This window comes from Nakaseomyces bracarensis (assembly GCF_045282275.1).
Source record: "Nakaseomyces bracarensis strain CBM3 chromosome Unknown Scaff3_0, whole genome shotgun sequence".
Classification (NCBI taxonomy): domain Eukaryota; kingdom Fungi; phylum Ascomycota; class Saccharomycetes; order Saccharomycetales; family Saccharomycetaceae; genus Nakaseomyces; species Nakaseomyces bracarensis.
The window spans coordinates 530,716-550,653 of record NW_027263962.1 but is presented as its reverse complement, the minus strand read 5'-3'; the positions used below and the strand labels follow the sequence as shown (position 1 = coordinate 550,653).

Here is a 19,938-nt window from a genome sequence, read left to right as displayed (position 1 = left end):
CAAGTTTGTAAATTTACTATGAGCTCATCGCTTCTTAAATTTTTCACTAATTTTTTTTTTTTTTTTCATATTAAGAGCGATGAGTTTAAATATTGCAAATATAACATATAAATGAACCAATGAATGCTAAAAGATATATTCTATAAGTATTTTATATTATCGAGTACTTTATTTATATCACTGATATTGTGTTGCAGTAATCCTTCTTGTCTATATCAGATGTATGCAAACTTGACGATACCAAATGCATGGAAACCTTGTCGATCACAAATTTTGAATCGTTATATTGTAGAATCATTTGTAACCTACAACTTCTTATCATATCGCATCAAAGGCTTAGGATTACTGAATTTTTCTCGACGAAGAGATGCTCCAGTTGGTCTTCAATCCTTTCTTTGCTAATTCTTCCTTAGATAACACAGGGAAAGGATGTGCCTCGGTATTGAATACCATAGAACGCAAGTCTACATCGTCAGTGAAAAGGAGATACAAGTATTTCAAAGTTTCGGCTAACCAGAAACTCTCCATGTTATCCCTGTACACTCCTTCAATAACGTCATTTAGAGAGGTGTAACGACGTGTCTCGGCATTATCGCAATCAACACAAGTATTGTTTTCGAAACTCTTTAATATATTGTACCCCCACTGTCTGTATTTTTTATTATGTGATAATTGGTACAAGAACATAATTGACTCAACTTCCTCGGGACGCTGGATGTTGTGTCTATCGAAAGGCTTAATCCAGAAATCACCCTTTTCACTCTTCCAGTAGTCTTCGTTCGTATCATCAACATTGAATAACGCAATCTCAGGGGCAATACCGGTTGGAACCTGTGCATACATTTGATAACAGCCCTCCGTATAATCGTTTGCAATTTTCCAGTCTTCTTCTCTACGAGCATTCCAGAAGGACATCTTTCTAGCTTCCTCAATAGGATAACCATCAGTAGCACCCATGGCCAACAAACCACCCATAAAACAAACCAAATGGTCCATCTTTGGCGACAAAGGTCCTCTCAAACCATTCTCCTTCTCACCAATGAATAAGTATTTGTTTGGCATAGATTTTCCTAGTAAATTACGTTTAACACCGTCCATGGAGAGTTTATAAAGTTCGTAGTAAAGATCTTCGCCTGTCAGTTGGTATTGCTTCAGAAGATATTCATAGAAGGAATCAGCACGAGAGCCGAGTCTTATCGTCTGACCTCTGAATAAACCATTTTCAGGATAGGTAAATATTGGTACCAGGCCTTGGTATTGTGCACTCAACAAATTGTTATTCTTATACATTGGTTCATAAACGCCCTCTACTAGTTCCCAGAATGTATTGTTACCAGTCAAATATGCCAAGTACTTGAATTCCAGTTGAAGAGTAGTAAATTCTGAGGTAGCAGAGGCCCCGTCGTCAACATGATTTTTAACTGTCTTACCTGTGCTCAAATTGATACTAGAAAATGGGATACCTATTTCAGTGGACAGGAAAGCCCTCGCCAGACGATGGCCAAGGTCTGTAGCTTTATCCAGATATATGGACGAGTAACTCTGAGGCAAGTCCAGCTCTGTCGCGAGGTGGTAGCCAGAAAGCAAGCCACCCAGCATACGGATCGTAGTCTCGAAGACATTAACCTCCTGATCTATGTCGAAACTTAGGGATTTGTCAATCCATTCTGTGGCCCTCCTGATCTCGCCACGGAATTCTTCCTTATGGCTCTCAGTGGTATTGTACATGAGCATCAACGTGTCCAGAGTGTCCACGATCATCCACCCCATAGGCTGCCCATTGTTGGCCATATTCCGGCCACTTTGAGCCACGGGACTATAGATATCGTAGCCCCAGCCATGCTTGACATAATCCCTCCAGGACTCCAAAAACACAGTCTCAATCTCCGCCCTGGCCTTCGAAGCCGACCCATGATATGGCCACTTCTCGCTTTGCGACTGCGTCACAAACCACAGCACAACAGCGACAACAACTACCAGCGTGGTCAAAATTGGTGCCATTTCTCTCTCTAGTTATTTGCAGCCTATTCAGGTTCTTGTCTAGCTCCTAGTACTTTAGCTCTGGCTTTAACTTAATATCTCGTGGTTCACTCATGGCAGTTGGTACTGGGGATTTACGCTCCGCTTCGGCCGACGGAACAAATGAAAAATCACGTGCAACATCGAAATTTGAACGATTTGCATTGAGCCTATTTATATTGTATTTAATTAGGATGACTCAGGACTGGGAACAGTCTGGAGTTGTATTTTCGATGCTGTGGTAGTTCAATTGGGTATTGCATCTTGTAGTGTTTCAATTACTTTCAAGTAGAGTCTTGGTTTTAGGTTCATATTTGGAGTTAGAGAGAGAAAAATATCCTAGTCATTATTACAAGTATATTATAGGGATGATTGCAACTAGAGTTGGTGAGTCTATTCCTAAGAACACAGAGCATGCCGTTTCAGTGTGTCTGCCCAAATGGGCTGATGTGGTTGGGTATGAGGAAGGGGACGAGAGAGTCATCGGGAGTTTGACCACTGGGTATCCGAGGTTTTTCATCCATAAGTCGGTGAGGAGGCTATGTGACCTGATTGCAGAGCAGTATGCTATGAAAGACGAGACATGTTTGTGTTTTCCATCTTATCTGGTGGCAAAGAGGTGTCGGGAGTACATCATGGTGAAGAGTGCCAATGTAGAGAGCAAGTGTAAGAAGATAAGAATCCTACAACTGGCCACACCGAGAGAGAGCACTGAAGCTGAGACCAACACACCAGAGTGCAAGATTGCCGCTGTTTTCTTTCCACAGGAACTGTTCCCATTAGCAAAACAGTACTGGCAGCATAGCGGTGAGATACTGTCCAGCAGGTTGGCTGAGTATGTCGTAGAAAGACTCTTCCCACAAGTGGCACAGGAGGATGACGAGGCCACGAAGGTAAATAAGAACTTTATTGAGACTCGGTACGGAAGGAATCTCGACTTTGCCTTTGCTGGTAGAGCCAAAGATATCCTGCGTAATAGAATTGCGCATAAAGTGGTTGAAACGGATGATAAAGATGTGGCTACCAACGTGTTTTTGTATCCAAGTGGTATGGCCTCAATATTTACTGCCCATAGGTTGTTGTTGAATTACGATCATGTAAGGGTTAAGAGGTTAAAGACTATAGGAGACGTTCCTGAGCCAATTGGATATGGGGAACCTTATTTAAAGACGGTAATGTTTGGATTCCCATATACTGATACGTTGTCAATTCTGAAAAAATTCAATCATACCTACTTTTTAGGAATGGGTGATTCCTCTGCCATGGAAGAGCTAATTAAAATATTGACTTCAGGGGAACAAATTCTTGGTGTGTTTATGGAGGCACCTTCGAATCCCTTGCTTAAAATGGGTGATATTGTACGGCTAAAAGAACTTTCAGAGAAATATGGATTCTTTATTGTTATCGATGAAACTGTCAGTGGTTTTGTAAATATTGATGTACTTCCGTATTGTGACATCGTATGCAGCTCATTGACCAAAATCTTTAGTGGTGATTCGAATGTGATTGCTGGCTCAATGGTCGTCAACCCAACCAGCAGGATTCATGATTTTGCTGTGAGTTTCCTGAACGATCGAAACAAAAATGAGGACTTGCTATGGTATGAAGATGCTATATATTTAGAGCGTAATTCAAGAGATTTTGTTGAGAGGGCAAAAAAGATCAACAGCATCACAGAAGATTTGCTCTCAAAGATCCTACTAAAGGAAGAGTCTTCAGAGGGGCTGTTCGAAAAGGTTTACTTTCCAAACATCACGAGTGAAGAAACAAAGAGTAATTATGATAGAGTCAAATTAAAGGACGGTGGGTATGGTGGTTTAATATCTCTAGTCTTCAAGGAAGAAATGTCAGCTAGAGCATTCTATGACAACCTAGACCTTAACAAAGGTCCATCCCTAGGAACCAATTTCACCCTCGTATGTCCCTACACTATCCTGGCCCATTATGCAGAGATGGATGATGTAGCCCAATACGGTGTAGTGAAGAATCTAGTCAGGATATCGGTAGGTTTGGAGACATTCGAAGAGCTGCAAAGAATTTTCGATAAGGCCCTCACTGCAGCTAGATCAGCTTCAAAAAACTAAACTATCATTTATATTTTTTTGTTCGTAGTATTATTACCACGGCAACAGATCTATCAAATAATATGTAAATAGAGCCAAACAACCAAATACATTGTCTATATAAGCGGACTTCCATTGTTCATTGTTAATATATAATTTTTTCCTTTGTTTACGTAATAATGGGTTTAGAAAAAGCTGTAGAAAGAAGAAAAAGGGCCTATTTTTTTATTCTTCTCGAGTACGCTAGATCTAAAATGACGTCATTTCCATTTAAAATATTATATATACGTAGAAATGAAAATTTTTAAGCATATAAAACAATTGTGTTTATATTTTAATGAACTATAGTTGGTCTTTGGCTAAGTATATATTTACAGTTTCAACTGATCAACCCTCAATTGAGAATATAAGAAGAAACTTGACTGGGAAGTATGGAAGGTGTTGCTGAACTGTTGCTGAGAAGATGCCCACCTACAAGTTTAATAAGTTATTTTGAAGGAGATGATGGCATGTTGGTACCGTATAGGCAGGAGACGAGGTTATATGATACTCTAGTAAATGATGTTAAGCCTGTAAATGCGGATTATTTTAAGAGAGTGTTGAAGGAGTTTACGGATATGTTGGACCGGACCGCTGGCGATCTTCCGGAAACAACGTATGAGTCCTGGGAGTGGGTATATGAGGAGTATGTTACGACACTTGGGGTGGCACTATCAGCCGAAGAGATCGAGACAGATATAATTATGTATCGGTTCAATGAGAACTGCAAGGTGAATATCGCTGAGAAGCCCCGGATAATCGGTCAAGGGAGTACTGGGAACCGTACCTGGGAGGCCTCTGTATACCTAGTGCATTATCTTCTCGAGAATCCTGAGGTCGTCGGTGATGCGAGGAAAGTCATTGAGCTTGGAGCTGGTACCGGGCTAGTCAGCCTTGCGTACCAGCAGCGGTTCCCCTTCGAGGAATTGCTCGTGACTGATGGAGACGAGGATATCGCTCGCCGGAAGTTGCCTCAGAACTTCTCATTGAATGAGATCAAAGGCGGAGTAAGCATTAAAAGGCTAGAGTGGGGTCGCGAGCAAGAACAATTGCCTCATGGCAGCGCCACACGGAGCAAGACACCGAGGGCCAACCCCGAGAATGAGAATGAGAACGAGAAGGATAACGAGAAAGATAGTCCAGGTGGCACCATAAAGAGTGCTGCATCTGGGGAGCCCACGAGGGAGCCCACGAGGGACACCACTGGTGCAGGCTCTATGGAGGAACCTATAGAGGAACCGTTCGACCTCATACTAGGCAGCGACCTCACCTACGACGATAGGATTCTTGAACCACTCAGTACAGCTCTGAGCCATCTGCTGTTACCGGGCGGGCGGAACCGAGCCGTAGTGGCAGCCACTGTGAGGAACCCCGCGACGACGAAAACGTTCGAGGACACGCTCCGGGAACACGGCCTAGTATACCAAGTGGAGTCTGTACGTGAGAGTACCATGGCAGCGTGTGAAGAGACGGTATTCAAGCCCTTAGTGGCTCCCATTGCTATCTACAAGATATCTAAGTAATTATATAAAAAATAAAAATAGTTTTTTTAGTTTGTAGTAAAGCCCTCTGACACTCTAATCTCATATCCCGATGAAACACCGAAATCCACAAGAGTTCTTAAAAGACCACCATTGGTATTTTGATCTATCCCCAATATACTAAAAGCATATCACGACATCAGAGGTCAATTATAATAAAGAGGAAAAAAAACTTTTCCTTATCTTTAAGTAGCCTCTAATCCGCACTGTCTATTGCCGGGGAACACTTTTGGACAAAGTTAATTGATCTTTTTTAATTTTAAAAAAAAAATTACAGAATATACCTTAGACAAGAGATAACCAAAGTAAAAGTTACCACTATCGCCCTTTATATATAACCAAATATTGTTCATTTGGAACCCCCCCAGCAAAGGTAAGAAAAGAAGAAAAAAAAATTTTTTCTTGAATTACCCGGTAACTACAATTTGAGGGCTTTTTTTTTATTTTTTTTATTGCTCTGGGTTACCTCTGGTTACCCGGATAACCCGACGCACCTCCCTTCTATACCCGACAGAAGTGCCGACAGAAGTGCCGACGGAAATGCCGACAGAACCAACAAGCGCGGAACAATGAGTAGAAGAACCAACAAGCGTAGAACAGCGTGTAGAGAGAGAAAGTAGAGAACACGCATAGAACAAGCATGGAAGTATATCGCTGATGACGTAGTTGGTGGATTTACCTTATTTTGAGCAATTGGGGGGAAGAGCCGCAGAGGAATAGGCGTAGAGGGGGAGTGCAAGTGAAAATCTCTTTACGGACGACGCTTGGGAGAGACGAGAGACGAGAGAGACGAGAGAGACGACTAACAGACAATGGCCCTTCTTTATTATTGTATGTAATAAGGGGGACTTGTTAGAAGTCAAACAAGCAATAAGTATAGTATGTTTGTATAGTATGTAGTATAGTATGTAGTAGTAGAAGTATATGTAGTAGTAGAGTATGTAGTAGAGTATATGTCGTAGAGTATATGTGTAGATGTATAGTATGACAGAGATAGAAATTAGCAAATCTTCCTAAAAGGAACGTCCTTGAGGATTTGAAGGGTGGGGGGGACGAAGAAGACAGGAAGAAGAAAGTAGACAGGACTGAGGAATTGTCTTAATAAACTAAGGAGACTATTTTTTAAAAGTAAAGAACATATCTTAGGAAGAAGAAGAAGAAAAAAAAAGCTATACTAAATAAATAAATACAAAAAAAAAAAAACTAGAATATCTATAGGATATAACTTCTATCAAGGCTTTTTTTTTTTATTTATTAATAAGGAAGTGGGTGGTAGAAGGTATAACTTTTGCTTTTTGTAATACAAAAAACTAGATTGAATTAATGATAAATAAAGAGGGACAAGAAATGCAACAACAGTGCCTGATACCGAAGAAATCGAGGGCTGTCAAGACTGATAAACCGAGGCCGTTTCTCTGTCCTATATGTTCTCGAGGGTTTGTGAGGCAGGAGCACCTGAAACGTCATCAGAATAGTCATACTCATGAGAAACCGTTTCTCTGTCTGATATGTGGGAAGTGCTTTGCCAGGAAGGACCTTGTGCTGCGGCATGTGCAGAAGTTGCACCGGGACTACAAAGTGGAGCAATTGAACAACAGTCTCGGTGCCGGGAATTGGGATGAACGGACTCTGGTTACCCCAGATGTATGGAATAACGATATCGTCAAGGTTAAGGGGAACAAAGCGTCCATCCTGCCTACTGTAGACTACCAGATAGACAGGACAGGACTGCAGGGTCTCAGCTTGGGAACAGTACTGACAGTGAGTGCCAACTCTACTCAGTCTCCTCAGCAACAGCTGCAACAACAGCTGAAAGAGCACAATCTGGGAAGTAACAGCAGCTCTTTCCAACAACAACAATTCCACCATCACCAGCAACAACAACTACAATACCCGCAACAGCACCAGCTACAACAACATGTATCCCCTGGTAGTACTTCCAGTGATTTATCTAAAGGAAACTCTAGTACCACTGCTAGCAGGAATGGTAATCCTCAACGTCCAATACCGTACCATGACTTAGACTTGTCGTCTTCCTCTTCAATGTCTTTTGCCACGCCGAACTACCAGCACTCACAGGTGCTGATTGGCAATGTAACAAGTAGTGCATCACAGGCAGGAAGTACCCCATTAGATGTAAACTGGCTGAACTCTGTGCTGGAATCAGACAACAAGATTTCAGATAGTAACAATACAAAGAGTCTTTCTCCACAGGGACTTGGTAATAAGCCTGGATTCAAGCTGGAACTACCGGAATTTGTCAAGAACAGGAGGTATAGTGCGCCAACTAATAAACTCGACTTGTCAAACAACAGTAATAATGGGATCCATCGTAATAGCAATGGTAACGATATTAATGATAATGAAAGTGATTTACTGCGGAATTCAAGTATTCCTGAACATCCGCTACAGACAATGAGGGGACACTCCAACGGATTCTTTGCATCATCTCAATCTACATCAAATTCGAAGACGATGAATAATGATGCATCCCTGCCGCCTTCTATGACGAAACCTGATTTAAATGACACTAAGGAAAATTCTAATATAGTAATGGAACGCGGTGACTCGTTTTCTAACTTGTTGAAAACTGATGATTTTGTAAATGCTGATCAACCCGTTATGGACATTATAAGTCAATTGTCATCTGAATTTACCTCTCCTAATGATCTAAACTATATTAATTTGAACCAACCAACAATCGATTTCTTTACACAGGAATGGAGAGATTTGATACTGCAAAAGTATAATATTCTTGATGCTAATTTCCCCACATTGGACGAACTAAACGAGTATATTGTATTATATCAGAAGGAATTCCACCCTTACTTCGCCTTTTTGCATCTTTACTCGATACAAGCAAGTTTATCTAAGATATCCCTATTCTTATCCGTTGCAGCTATCGGTGCATTTTATTCGTTCAACTCTACCCATTCGAATTTGCTGGCAAATTTGGCTTATGGGGAGATCAACCACCTTCTAAAATCCGTCAAATTAGAGTTATCTCCTCTGTGGTTAGTTCAAACTATGTTGATTCTTGGATTTTATGCTATTTTCAACAATGATATTTCCTTAGTTAAATCAGCAAGTGATCAATTTATGATGATAGTGAAGTTAGTGAAGTCTACGAAAATAAATCAACCTTTGGAGTCCCAAATTGTGCCTCCCACGCTATTCCCAGATGTTTTATCCAATACTTTAAGCCCTGATCAGGTGGACACAGCGTACAGATACTTTATCACAGCTCAATCGAGAATACATATTTGCCATTCGATGTTGTTCTTATCTAATATTTTCCCAGCCATGTCTGGTTTAGAGGCTTGCTTTTTAGCTTCTGACGTTGATTGTGGTGTGCCTTGTCCATATGAGGATTTATATACTTCTAAATCTCCTAGTGAATGGTATCAAAACGTTTTAAAAAATAATGTTAAATTGACAAATGACTCTGAGTTGGTTATGTTATCAAAGGGAGGTGTAGATTTTAAAACTTGCTTACATTATTTATCAACTGGGAATCATGTACTCTACGATACAGTTAAACTATCGCTTTACACACTTTTATCACTACTGGTTTCCATTCATGAGAGAATTATTATCGAGAGAAGGAAAAACAAAACTGAAGACAATGTCCAAAAGAATGATGAAAATTGGAAACTTACAAGAGGTCCGATTATTGACTCTATGATCAGAAATTGGGAGATATTATACATGAAGAATGGAGGTATCTTATTACCTACTGAAAACAATTTCAATAGAATTACTGGCAGCCATGTTATGAGAAATAACGTCTCATTCTATCTGTTTGCAAAAATCAAAAGATGTGTCGATCTAAATCATGTTATTCAAAAAATATGGATGAGAGATTGGACAGCCATGAATATTGCACTGGAGGAGATTATGTACGATACTGAATCATTACAAGAAGCCACTGATTATGCAATTAGTTTGTTAAGTTCATGGTCGTCTAGTTTCACCATCTTGGATGATGAATCCGTACAGGCAATGAAAACTCCTATGTTCTCCATGGCATGTATTTTCTCCTCGATTTTAATTGTGGCAGAATTTTTGAGGTCTGTCGAACGTTGGGCAAAGACCTATAATGCGGATAATCCAAATACTAAAATGATGAATTCAACAGATAAGATTTTGTGGCTCAAAGCAGGCAAGTTGTTAAAGAAATTTCAAAAAAAACTGCTCTCTTCTGATGCTAAGAAATATTCGGAATTTGCTGGTGTTCAGAAGCATGAAGTACTAGACATTACCGAAGTAGATGAGAGCGTTCTTCAAAGGGCTATTGGTCTCGAAGCTAAAGTAGATGAGACAATCCAGATGATCCTTGCTGCTTCTCTTTCCTCAAAGGCTCTCTACATTGGTGTTAGAGTCATAGGCGACACACCTATATGGCCAATTGCCGTGTTGTTTGCACAAGGCTTACAATCAAGGGCAGTTTATTGTGTGATGAAAGATGAAGGCGTATTCCATTGATCGCTTAGTCTTTGTATGAAGATAAATTTACCATGAGGGCAGATAAACTCTACCTATAAGAAATATTTTGTTTTGATATTAGTATATAGAATTTTTGATAACGGTCTTCTTTGACTAATAAATATTTAATATAAAAAGCACTGTAATAAAAAAATATAATGACCATCTATAATATAGTCCTTTTTGGAATAACGCCAGCTAAAATATGGCCACAAAGTGACACTTCGTATAAATGACATCGGTCAGCTGATGCTGATAAGTTACGATAGCAATATAGGGACACTAATTTACATGTATAGTACCTACCAAATGAATTTTTAGTTTCAATAGGTGCTGTTAACTATAGTATATTAAAATAATAGTTTTATCGCTAGGCATCCCAGTGGTTATTAAGTTTAATTAAAGTTTGCATCGATTTATTGTAAAGTTAGTCATTAGAACGGAAGATAAATTGCAATTAATTTGCAACTAATTATAGGAGCGTACCTTATCCGTACTATATTTGGGCTTGTGTTAACCAACTGTCAGGCAGGTTTGGGCTGGTATTTGGTTTTGAAATTAACGTTTTGAGGGAAAGGGAGTATTATTAGGTTTTCTAATAGGGATTAATTGACACTTCATTTAGCAAATGACGGAAGTAAGTGGAACAGCTGACGATATACAACCATTTCCTGGAGATTCATTGATTGGAAACGCAAGAGAAACGAATTATTCAACTATTGCTGACACAGATAACATTCAAGGGCGTCCTAGAAGCAATACGATGTCGAGCATAAGGAGTGGATTAGAAATTGTGCGTGAGCACATGGATAGAAGGAAATTTATTTATCTGGTACTGGCAAGTGTATCCATATACCTGGCATTTGTAGCGGCATTTGCGCCTAGAACCTCGCTTTCGAGAGATCTTAGAAGGTTTCACTCGGCTAAATTCACCCCATCAGAGGTCTACAGGATATATTTGGACGCTTTGCTGTTGGAAAATAGGGCATCTGATCATCTCGATAGCTTAGCCACTGCAGAGGATTCATCAGAATATATTATCGACTATCTCGATAAACTGGGGTTTACAGCTCAGGTCGAGAGGTTTTATCCATGGACAAATCAGCCTAAAGAACAGCAATTGCGGGTATTTAATAAAAACAAAAGAATATATGAGGCAAAGCTGAAAGAATCCTTATCAAATGTTCGCCAGCAGGCATTTCACAGTTATTCTAAGGATGGCAAACTAAGATCAAGATTTGTCTACTGTAATTACTGCTCAAAAGAAGATTACGAATTACTATTAGAAAAAAAGGCTGATATTGAAGGGAAAGTCCATCTCTGTAGGTATGGTAAATTAGCTCCAGGTAATAAATTAAAAAATGCGGAGTTATATGGATCTTCAGGTGTCCTTTTGTTTAATCATGATGAGGAAGATGGATCATTCACTACCTTAAATGGCTATAAACGGTATCCAGAAGGTCCCGCAAGACCAAAGGATGCAATTCAAAGGGATACGGTTAGGTATGGATCTGATATTTTTGGTGACCCAACAACTCCAGGATATGCTTCCTATTACAGTGAAATTGAAAGAGAAGCGCCTGACAAGTACCTTCCATCTATACCTTCATTAGCTATCAGTCCTCAGGATAGGAATTATTTACTATCATTACTTGATGGTAAAGGTGTCGATTGGGGGCTCAGTAAAGGGGAAAGAGGATATTATAGTGGGCCTTCCAATGCTGATATTGAAATCGAATTAATTAACGAACAGCAATATGGGGTCTCTGAGAGTAAAAATATAGTCGTTGAAATTCCTGGAATTCTGTCCGATAGTGAGATAATTGTAGGAGCACATAGGGTTGCCTTTGAGATGGGAAATGGTGCTGGCGCTAGTAGCTCCCATAGTGGAACTAGTGTGCTTTTAGAGATGGCGAGGGGCCTGAGTAAATTACAGAGAAAGGGTTGGAGACCATTGAGGACTATAAAGATTGTTAGCTGGGATGGTAAAAACGGTGCACAGTTGGGTTCAAGCAATTACGGATCAAAGCATTCGGTTGCTCTAAAACGTGGTTCTTTACTTTATATAAACTTAGACAAGGCAGTAACAGGTAAGCATTTTAAGGTTAATGCAAACCCTATGTTAAAGACGGCGATCAAAGAAGCATCAAAATATGTCGGTTTTAAACTGAAAGATGACTGGTCATTGTTTGATGAATGGCAACAAGATACAGGTAATAAAATTGATCCAATCGAGGGTGAAGTTGACTATTCTGTATTTCAATATTTCCTCGGTATTCCGGTAGTGAGCTTCAAGTTTTCGAGAGAAGTATCTGACACAGATGCATTCCCGATAAATACTGCCTACGACATTAAGGATTATCTTTTAAGATTCATTGATCCAGATCTACAGTTACACAATACACTTTCTCGTTACCTTGGAATGTTCGTCTTAATGACTAGTGAAAGAGAATTATCATATTATAATCCACATTCTTTTTTGACGTCAGTTAAGGAAGGATATGAGGGAATCCATAAGGACTTAACTAATATTTTTTATAAAGACGACAAAATAATGGAAAAAGCAAAACAATTGAGGGCTCTAATTGTACATATTGCAGATAATGATAGCAAAGATTTCGAAAGACGAAATAGGGAAGTGTACGAACGCTGTACAACAGAACTCCCCATATGGGCAATTGTGCGCAAATTGACGGCATTCCTCAATTTATCGCGGGCAAATCGGAAGTTAAGACGAATTGGAAGCATATTTTTAACATACAGTGGAATAGATGGTAGGCCTTTGATGAAGAGTTCATTATTTGCACCAAGCGTCTCTGATTCGAGGAAGATTGCATTGTTTCCGGGCTTATATGATGCTGTTCAAGCTACAGATATTGACAGAGTTTGGAGAGCTCTAATTATTCTCGAGGCACATTTCAGAAGTTTGAAATATGTATTATCTTAACCAAAATAGAATATATATTCATTGATAGTATACGATGTAATTAATTTTTAATGACGATTTATTAGTGTACATCTTATTAATATAGTAGATTTTCTTCTATATTGTTATTATGTTAATTTACTTTCATTCTGTTTTCACGTTTTGTAGGTCGATTTCGACTAATCTTTCATGCCTTATGACATAAATTAACTAACAAAAAAAATATTTTTAACACATGACCTCTAACAGATTTGAATTTATTTTCTATTTATGTATTATACTACAAAGTTAATTAAATGTATAAAATCTTTGGAGCCGGAACTGTTTATTTCAAGTTAACAAGTTTGACATCAAATGTCAACTCCGAATTGGCTGGAATGCCTGGTAGTGCTTGCTTTCCGTATGCATAAGGAGCTGGGATAATAATTCTACGTTCACCACCAAGAGCCATGCCAGCAACACCGATATCCCATCCTTTTATAACTTCACCTCGGCCTAGCTTAAAGTAAAACGGCTTACCACTTGTATTCTGATCGAAAACCTTTCCACTTTTTAGCTTCCCAATATATCTCATACCTACCTTTGATCCCTTCTTAGCATGAGGTCCAGTTCCTACTTTCTTATCTTCTATTAGAATACCACCTTCTAGAACCTGAGCCTTTGGCTTATTAGCTTCAGGTTTTAGCGCTTCCTTTTTCTCTTTCTTAGATTTTTTGGATTCATTGCTTTCAGGTTCAGCATCGTGCTTCCTCTTCTTTTTGTTATCATTGGCTATAAGTTGTTCCAGGTGACCTTCAACGTCACTAGTTTCTTCCAGCTTTGCCAATTGTTCATCAATATCTTCATCGCCTTCTGAGATAGCATCGTAGAATTCCTCATCTTCATCACTTTCAGCGCTTCCATTCTCTTGCTCTTCATCTACTGATTCATCTTGGGAGTCCAATTCATCCTCTTCATCATCTTCGCTGTGTTCAGCATAATCTTCCTCATCCAAACTGTCATCGTCATGACTATCATACTCTTCAAATGGTTCATCAAATGGGTGTTTCACATAGTTACCGATTAGTGATACTGTGTAGGAACCAGTGACTAAAAATTGGACATCCTCCTCAGGAGCGATAGTGATATCGACAGCAGCTTGGCATCTGGTTTCAGGGGATAAAGTTGCAATGACGCATTCATCATACTCTTCTTCATCATCATCATCGTCTTCAGCATCATCTTCCTCGTCTTCCTCGTCTTCATTTTCATCCTCATCCTCGTCTTCTTGATCTTCTTCATCTTTACTCAATTGTTCGGCAAGTTCTTCTTCATCGTGGTCACAACACCCGTCACCGTGTTCATGATTGTCTCCGTATCCGTAGGCAGGGTTTCTTCTGATGATTCTTAGGGTAGATGGCTTCTTCTCGTCATCAAATGGCTCTGGATCGATGGCAGCCATGGTGATACGGATGGTCACGGGTGTATCAAGCCCAATGGCAGGGGTGTGGGTGTATGGCTCCACATTCAGAGCATACATAGCAAGCGGCAGCATATCAGACATGGTTAGTATATTTCTGTATGGTTTTGGGTATTCTATCAGATATATTTATAAAAAAAAACTAAACCAAAAACCAAAACAAACAATCAATATATATTTTATATAATATACGACTATAGAACCTTTAAATAGAAGCTCATCGCAAAATTTAATTTTTTTTTCACTTCCACCGTGAAAAATTTCAGATCACAACATACGGTACATACACTTACCCGGTTATAACATTAACATCATCGAATACGAAATAAAACGTGTTGAAATGTGATACGAAATTAAACGTGACATATTAGATAATACGAAAGCAAACGTGCATATATCGTATATTAAGATATGGGAAAAGGGTGAGTCCACTGTGCCTATTATTTTTTTTAAAATAAAACGGGCAATAATAAAGAATAATTATAGTAAAATATAATCACATAGTCAATATATTTAATCCAATAGCAAAGAGAAACAGGTTAGTCTATATAATATATTAAGTGCATTGAACTTTGAGTCTAGGAAATTGGTTTTTTTAAAGAAATAGCACAGACAAAAAAAGAAAGAGAGATTGAGTATAAAGGGCATAAAGTGTAACAATAATAAATAAGGAAACGATCATGGAAGGGTTATACTTTAATGTGGATAACGGTTATCTTGAGGGTCTAATTCGTGGCTACCGGAATGGGTTATTGACTAACAACCAATATATCAATCTGACGCAGTGTGATAACTTAGATGATCTGAAGTTACAGCTATCGGCTACCGATTATGGTAATTTCCTTTCACAGGTTTCGAGTGAGCAATTGACAACTTCAGTGATACAGGAGAGGGCTTCTGATCGGTTGTACACCGAATTTGCATACATCAGAGATCAGAGCAGTGGACTCACTCGTAAATTTATCGACTACATCACGTACAGTTACATGATTGATAATGTAGCTCTTATGATTACAGGTACTATCCATGAGAGAGACAAGTCCGAGATTTTACAGAGATGTCACCCATTAGGTTGGTTTGAGACGTTACCCACTCTCTCTGTGGCTACCGACCTAGAATCGTTGTACGAAACTGTGCTTGTGGACACCCCGTTGGCTCCTTTCTTCAGGGACTGTTTCGACGCAGCAGATGAGCTGGATGACATGAATATTGAGATCATCAGGAACAAACTCTACAAAGCGTACCTTGAAGATTTCTATAAATTTGTCAGCGAAGAATTGGACGAGCCCTCTCGCGAAATAATGCAATCATTATTGGGTTTCGAAGCTGATAGAAGATCTATCAATATATCCCTAAATTCCTTACAAAGTGCAGACTTTGATGCTGATTTAAAAAACCAATTGCTCCCCAGCATAGGACAACTATACCCAGTGGTGTCACATCAACTGGCAGAGGCGAAAGATTTTGAAAGTATCAGAGCAGCTCTGGGACAGGTCTCAGACTACAGAAATGCATTAGAATCTGGATCACTAGAGGATCACTTCTACCAGTTGGAAATGAATCTATGCAGAGATGCGTTCACCCAACAATTCACTATCAGTACTATATGGGCATGGATGAAGTCCAGAGAACAAGAGGTTAGAAATATCACTTGGATAGCAGAATGCATTGCCCAAAACCAAAGAGAGAGAATTAATAATTACATATCTGTATACTAAATCAAGAAAAAAGTTTTCACTTTATCTTATTTAGTCCAATATAAATTGAGATTAGGGACAATTCAATAGAATAATAATTACATATACCATTCATATAATACCTCCCCACATTTTTCATCTCTACCCTAATTCATGATATGATGCAAGACCTAATATAAAAAAAAATAAAGATAATGATCCTGATTATGTTAGTTGTATATTTCAGATTAGAGGTTACTGCTGGAAAATTTTAATTAGTTCACATCTGATCCGAAAAATTCATCCAACCCAGGAATAAACTATATAATAAAAGTATAGTAAATTAATATTTTAAATGCAAGAATACTTTTTTTTTGTTCCCTATTTAGGGTCGTCCGTAATAATGCTGTCATAGGTCATAATAGCGCAACCATACAGGTTACTATTCTCTAAAAATTGTAATGTCATGCGATTTTTTGAGTGTAGTAAAATTCGTTCCTGGTAGTAGCTACATTTTTGTAAAAATGAGCCAACATAGTCGATATCCACAGACCTCTTACTTATGTATACCTCAGGGTTAACAAACTTTCGAATTGCATTGAGAGCTGCAACAAGATAGATTGCGCCTCTGTTGATTATTAGTTCGGTAATCCGTTTAATAAGGACTAATTCTTCAATTTCCCAGAGTTCCAGAAGAGAGTCTTCCTTTGTTGGATCTAGAATGTCGTTTACCAGTTTCCCAGAAAAGTCAACCTTATCGATGCCATTTCTGGGAGCCAAGTTATAATAAGCAAGGATATTTTTCAATAGTTGTGGTATCCATTTACCAGAAGTTACTGACTCTAGAGGCATATCAGTATCAATGTTGGTATCAAAGATTGATTGCTCAATGGCTTTTGATCTAGCTCCAAGGAAGCCTAGCTCCGAATTAATTAGCACTCTTTCTGGAGTCTTATCTGTAAATTGGCTTATTATATCTTGTTTAAATTGCGGTAGATCCTGAAATTGTACTTCAAAACACGAATTTACCCCAGTGCCAACGATTAAGGATATTTTATCATTATCGTCCTTCTCCAGGAATTTGGAACTCATGTGTACAGCCAGAGAATCATTGATAACATCCTTTATTTCGAAAGTAAAGTTTCCCTGATAGCGATCAGACTGACGATCAAAAGATTGCTTAAGAATATCCAGTATACTAATTCCTTCAATCTCTGGACTCATCTTGTAACCCTTCCCCATGGCCACAATCTCATTATTAGAGTTCAATGGGAAACTGAATGTAATCGCGACTTTCAAGTCCAGGAAGTCATCAGCATGGAAATGCTGTGTCAAACGAGTACAAATCCATTCCACTATCACGTCAAAGAACTTTAAATCAACTATTCGCGTCTGTATCTCCATATCATCCTTGAACTCCAGCTGACATAACGGCATGGATATAACAGCAAACTTTATTACACTGCCACCAAAATCAATTGCTAGTAGCTTCATCGGCGTATTACATTCTGACCACATTCGAAAATCAATGCTGGGGAACGGCAACATAGAGTTCTTGCAATTTTTCAGCATATATTCCAACTCATATTGAAACTCCTGAGTTATGGCCCCAATAGACTTGTGTACAGCTAGCTGCTTCTTCACCTCCTCAATAATCTCCCCGGGATTACAAATAGTCATCTGTCCTAAAGTTAAAGCTTCGTATTATTCTTTAATATGTAAGTAGATTTACTTAAAAAAAAAAATAAAAAAAAAAAATTCAAAATATATTTAAACAGTTATGCTAACCCCAGTTAGAATATTCTAATTTTTGTTATTTAATCAAAATATTAGTCTTCAGAATAAATCGTTAGACTTCCCTCCTCTCTTCGTGTATCCTCGCAACCAATTATTTTTTTTTTTTTTGGCGATTTTCAGAATTTTTTTTTTTGGTGATTTTCCAGAGTAATTTCACTTTTCTTGCCGGGATAGTGGTATTTATTTATCTAATTATTTATTAGGTTCGAAATCTTACCGTAGTTATTCCACAGACAACCACTGCATCGATATCTCTCATAGATTCGCTCTTCCCAAGAAGGGTACGAGTTCGCTATCAGAAAGCCTAATTTCTACAGTCGAGAAAATCGCCGCCCCACCCTCTTCTGTACAGCGTACATCCTTTCATTGTAATTATCTTCTTCTCTCCTCTCTCCCTCTCTTTTCGTTTTATTGGATTCATTAAAATTTTTGTATCGGTACATTTTAAATTAGTGTTTTGTCCTAGTAATTCTTAGTAAGCACTAATTAATTACGTTCAATACTTTTTTTTTTTTTTTGACCACCTACTTTTTGTCCATATTTGTTTTTTTGTCCATATTATAATTAATTTTTCCGGTGCCTTCTGTCGGTAAATCACTTCCATTTTATTGATTCAGAAGATCTCGTAGCCCTCTTTTCGCTTTCTGTACCATCTCTTAAAAAAAAAAAAAGGTAGGAGAAAGAAAAAGTCGCACTTTTCTTTTTTAAAGATATTGATATTATAGAGGTTACCCTTTTTGGCGGTTATTGTAATTACTCATACATGCAAAGAAAAAAAGCTTGTTTAATTAATACATTACATAATCAATATTTAATTTAATATTCGAATATAAACTTTTGTCAGAGCAGCTCTGGTTTTTTATTATATCTTTTATCTTTTTTTTTATTGTCTTCAGAACTAAATAGTTTTTACAGAGTAAGTGGTTTTTTTGTTTTGTGTCAAATACTTGATATAACCACTTCGAGGGGTTTATATAGATAAATAAACAATTAAATAGAGAAGTTATATAAATTTGATCAAAAAAAATAAGATATTAATAATAGAAAAGAACTGAAAAATTGAAACATGCAGACAGATACCTTGTTGAAGAACAAAGTTGCACTGTACAAATTGATACATTTATGTCAAGAGTACCGTGACGGGATTCTCGAATACCACAAGCATATGCTTCGGATATCCTCTCTGTTTGGCCAAATAACAAGTGACATGTTCAATCAGCTAGATTCCGAAATGGAAGAAGGGCTGCAGGATGGTATTGATCCGGGAGTTACTCTCACATCAGTAGTACCAGATGATCTAAAAAGATATTGGGAAGGTTCACGAGTAATTACAAGGAAATTCCATTTTTACAAGAAGTACGGGTTCCACCTAAAGAAACTGAGCAAAGAGAATAGGATCATATCTCATAAGCTTCAATACGAACTACATCATATTTCATTGAAGGTAATAGTTCCACTTAAGATATTTGATAAGCAATGTTCCCATTTCCTGAAACACGCGCCCTGCGGTGGTAAAAAGGTGAGCGCTTATGAATTGAAGCAGGTAGATAGGTTTATCGATCTAATACCGCAATTTTGGAATGCATGGTTTTTGTCTTTCTATTCTATATTCTACCGTATTCACTTCCTTCTGTACTTGCAGAGCAATCAATTACTAATAGAGAAACTAAACACAAATGGTATAGCAAAAAAAGAATTGGATCCAGAGCGACTAACCATAAACTACCTCAATAAAACTAAGATTCTCTTTGCAGACTTGGAGAATCTTTTCTGCTTTCCTGATTGAACAACTTGGTTCTATTACTATGTTCTTGAACAAAACACATGACCAGTTTATTAAAAAATAACGTTTAGTAGCTCTAGTGAAGCAAGAAGAACAGTATTGATTAAGTATATAAGCTATATTTAATTCGGAATTATTATATATGGTAGA

The 19,938-nt window shown here is 38.2% G+C and overlaps 9 protein-coding genes across 9 annotated transcripts; 6 read left to right on the top strand and 3 right to left on the bottom strand.

Moving 5' to 3' along the window:
• Positions 1–342: 342 nt before the first annotated feature.
• Positions 343–2,001, bottom strand: MNS1 (mannosyl-oligosaccharide 1,2-alpha-mannosidase; the record flags this gene model as incomplete). Its single annotated transcript, XM_071050735.1, has 1 exon — positions 343–2,001. One exon carries the CDS (start codon positions 1,999–2,001, stop codon positions 343–345), a length of 1,659 nt encoding a protein of 552 aa, XP_070908525.1.
• Positions 2,002–2,387: 386 nt separating this feature from the next.
• Positions 2,388–4,103, top strand: STR2 (cystathionine gamma-synthase; the record flags this gene model as incomplete). The annotated part of the gene is made up of 1 exon (XM_071050734.1): positions 2,388–4,103. One exon carries the CDS (start codon positions 2,388–2,390, stop codon positions 4,101–4,103), a length of 1,716 nt encoding a protein of 571 aa, XP_070908524.1.
• Positions 4,104–4,513: 410 nt separating this feature from the next.
• Positions 4,514–5,644, top strand: EFM3 (protein-lysine N-methyltransferase; the record flags this gene model as incomplete). Its single annotated transcript, XM_071050733.1, has 1 exon — positions 4,514–5,644. One exon carries the CDS (start codon positions 4,514–4,516, stop codon positions 5,642–5,644), a length of 1,131 nt encoding a protein of 376 aa, XP_070908523.1.
• Positions 5,645–6,985: 1,341 nt separating this feature from the next.
• On the top strand, positions 6,986–10,147 carry RNJ42_00562 (Respiration factor 2; the record flags this gene model as incomplete). Its single annotated transcript, XM_071050732.1, has 1 exon — positions 6,986–10,147. One exon carries the CDS (start codon positions 6,986–6,988, stop codon positions 10,145–10,147), a length of 3,162 nt encoding a protein of 1,053 aa, XP_070908522.1.
• Positions 10,148–10,775: 628 nt separating this feature from the next.
• Positions 10,776–13,094, top strand: VPS70 (putative zinc metalloprotease; the record flags this gene model as incomplete). The annotated part of the gene is made up of 1 exon (XM_071050731.1): positions 10,776–13,094. The coding sequence occupies one exon, from the start codon at positions 10,776–10,778 to the stop codon at positions 13,092–13,094; it is 2,319 nt and encodes a 772-aa protein (XP_070908521.1).
• Positions 13,095–13,398: 304 nt separating this feature from the next.
• FPR4 (peptidylprolyl isomerase FPR4) lies at positions 13,399–14,616 on the bottom strand (the record flags this gene model as incomplete). Its single annotated transcript, XM_071050730.1, has 1 exon — positions 13,399–14,616. One exon carries the CDS (start codon positions 14,614–14,616, stop codon positions 13,399–13,401), a length of 1,218 nt encoding a protein of 405 aa, XP_070908520.1.
• Positions 14,617–15,212: 596 nt separating this feature from the next.
• On the top strand, positions 15,213–16,250 carry VMA6 (H(+)-transporting V0 sector ATPase subunit d; the record flags this gene model as incomplete). Its single annotated transcript, XM_071050729.1, has 1 exon — positions 15,213–16,250. One exon carries the CDS (start codon positions 15,213–15,215, stop codon positions 16,248–16,250), a length of 1,038 nt encoding a protein of 345 aa, XP_070908519.1.
• A 339-nt stretch (positions 16,251–16,589) lies between these two features.
• On the bottom strand, positions 16,590–17,888 carry NGK1 (hexokinase; the record flags this gene model as incomplete). The annotated part of the gene is made up of 1 exon (XM_071050728.1): positions 16,590–17,888. The coding sequence occupies one exon, from the start codon at positions 17,886–17,888 to the stop codon at positions 16,590–16,592; it is 1,299 nt and encodes a 432-aa protein (XP_070908518.1).
• A 1,183-nt stretch (positions 17,889–19,071) lies between these two features.
• RNJ42_00557 (uncharacterized protein) lies at positions 19,072–19,791 on the top strand (the record flags this gene model as incomplete). The annotated part of the gene is made up of 1 exon (XM_071050727.1): positions 19,072–19,791. One exon carries the CDS (start codon positions 19,072–19,074, stop codon positions 19,789–19,791), a length of 720 nt encoding a protein of 239 aa, XP_070908517.1.
• Between the last annotated feature and the right edge of the window lie 147 nt (positions 19,792–19,938).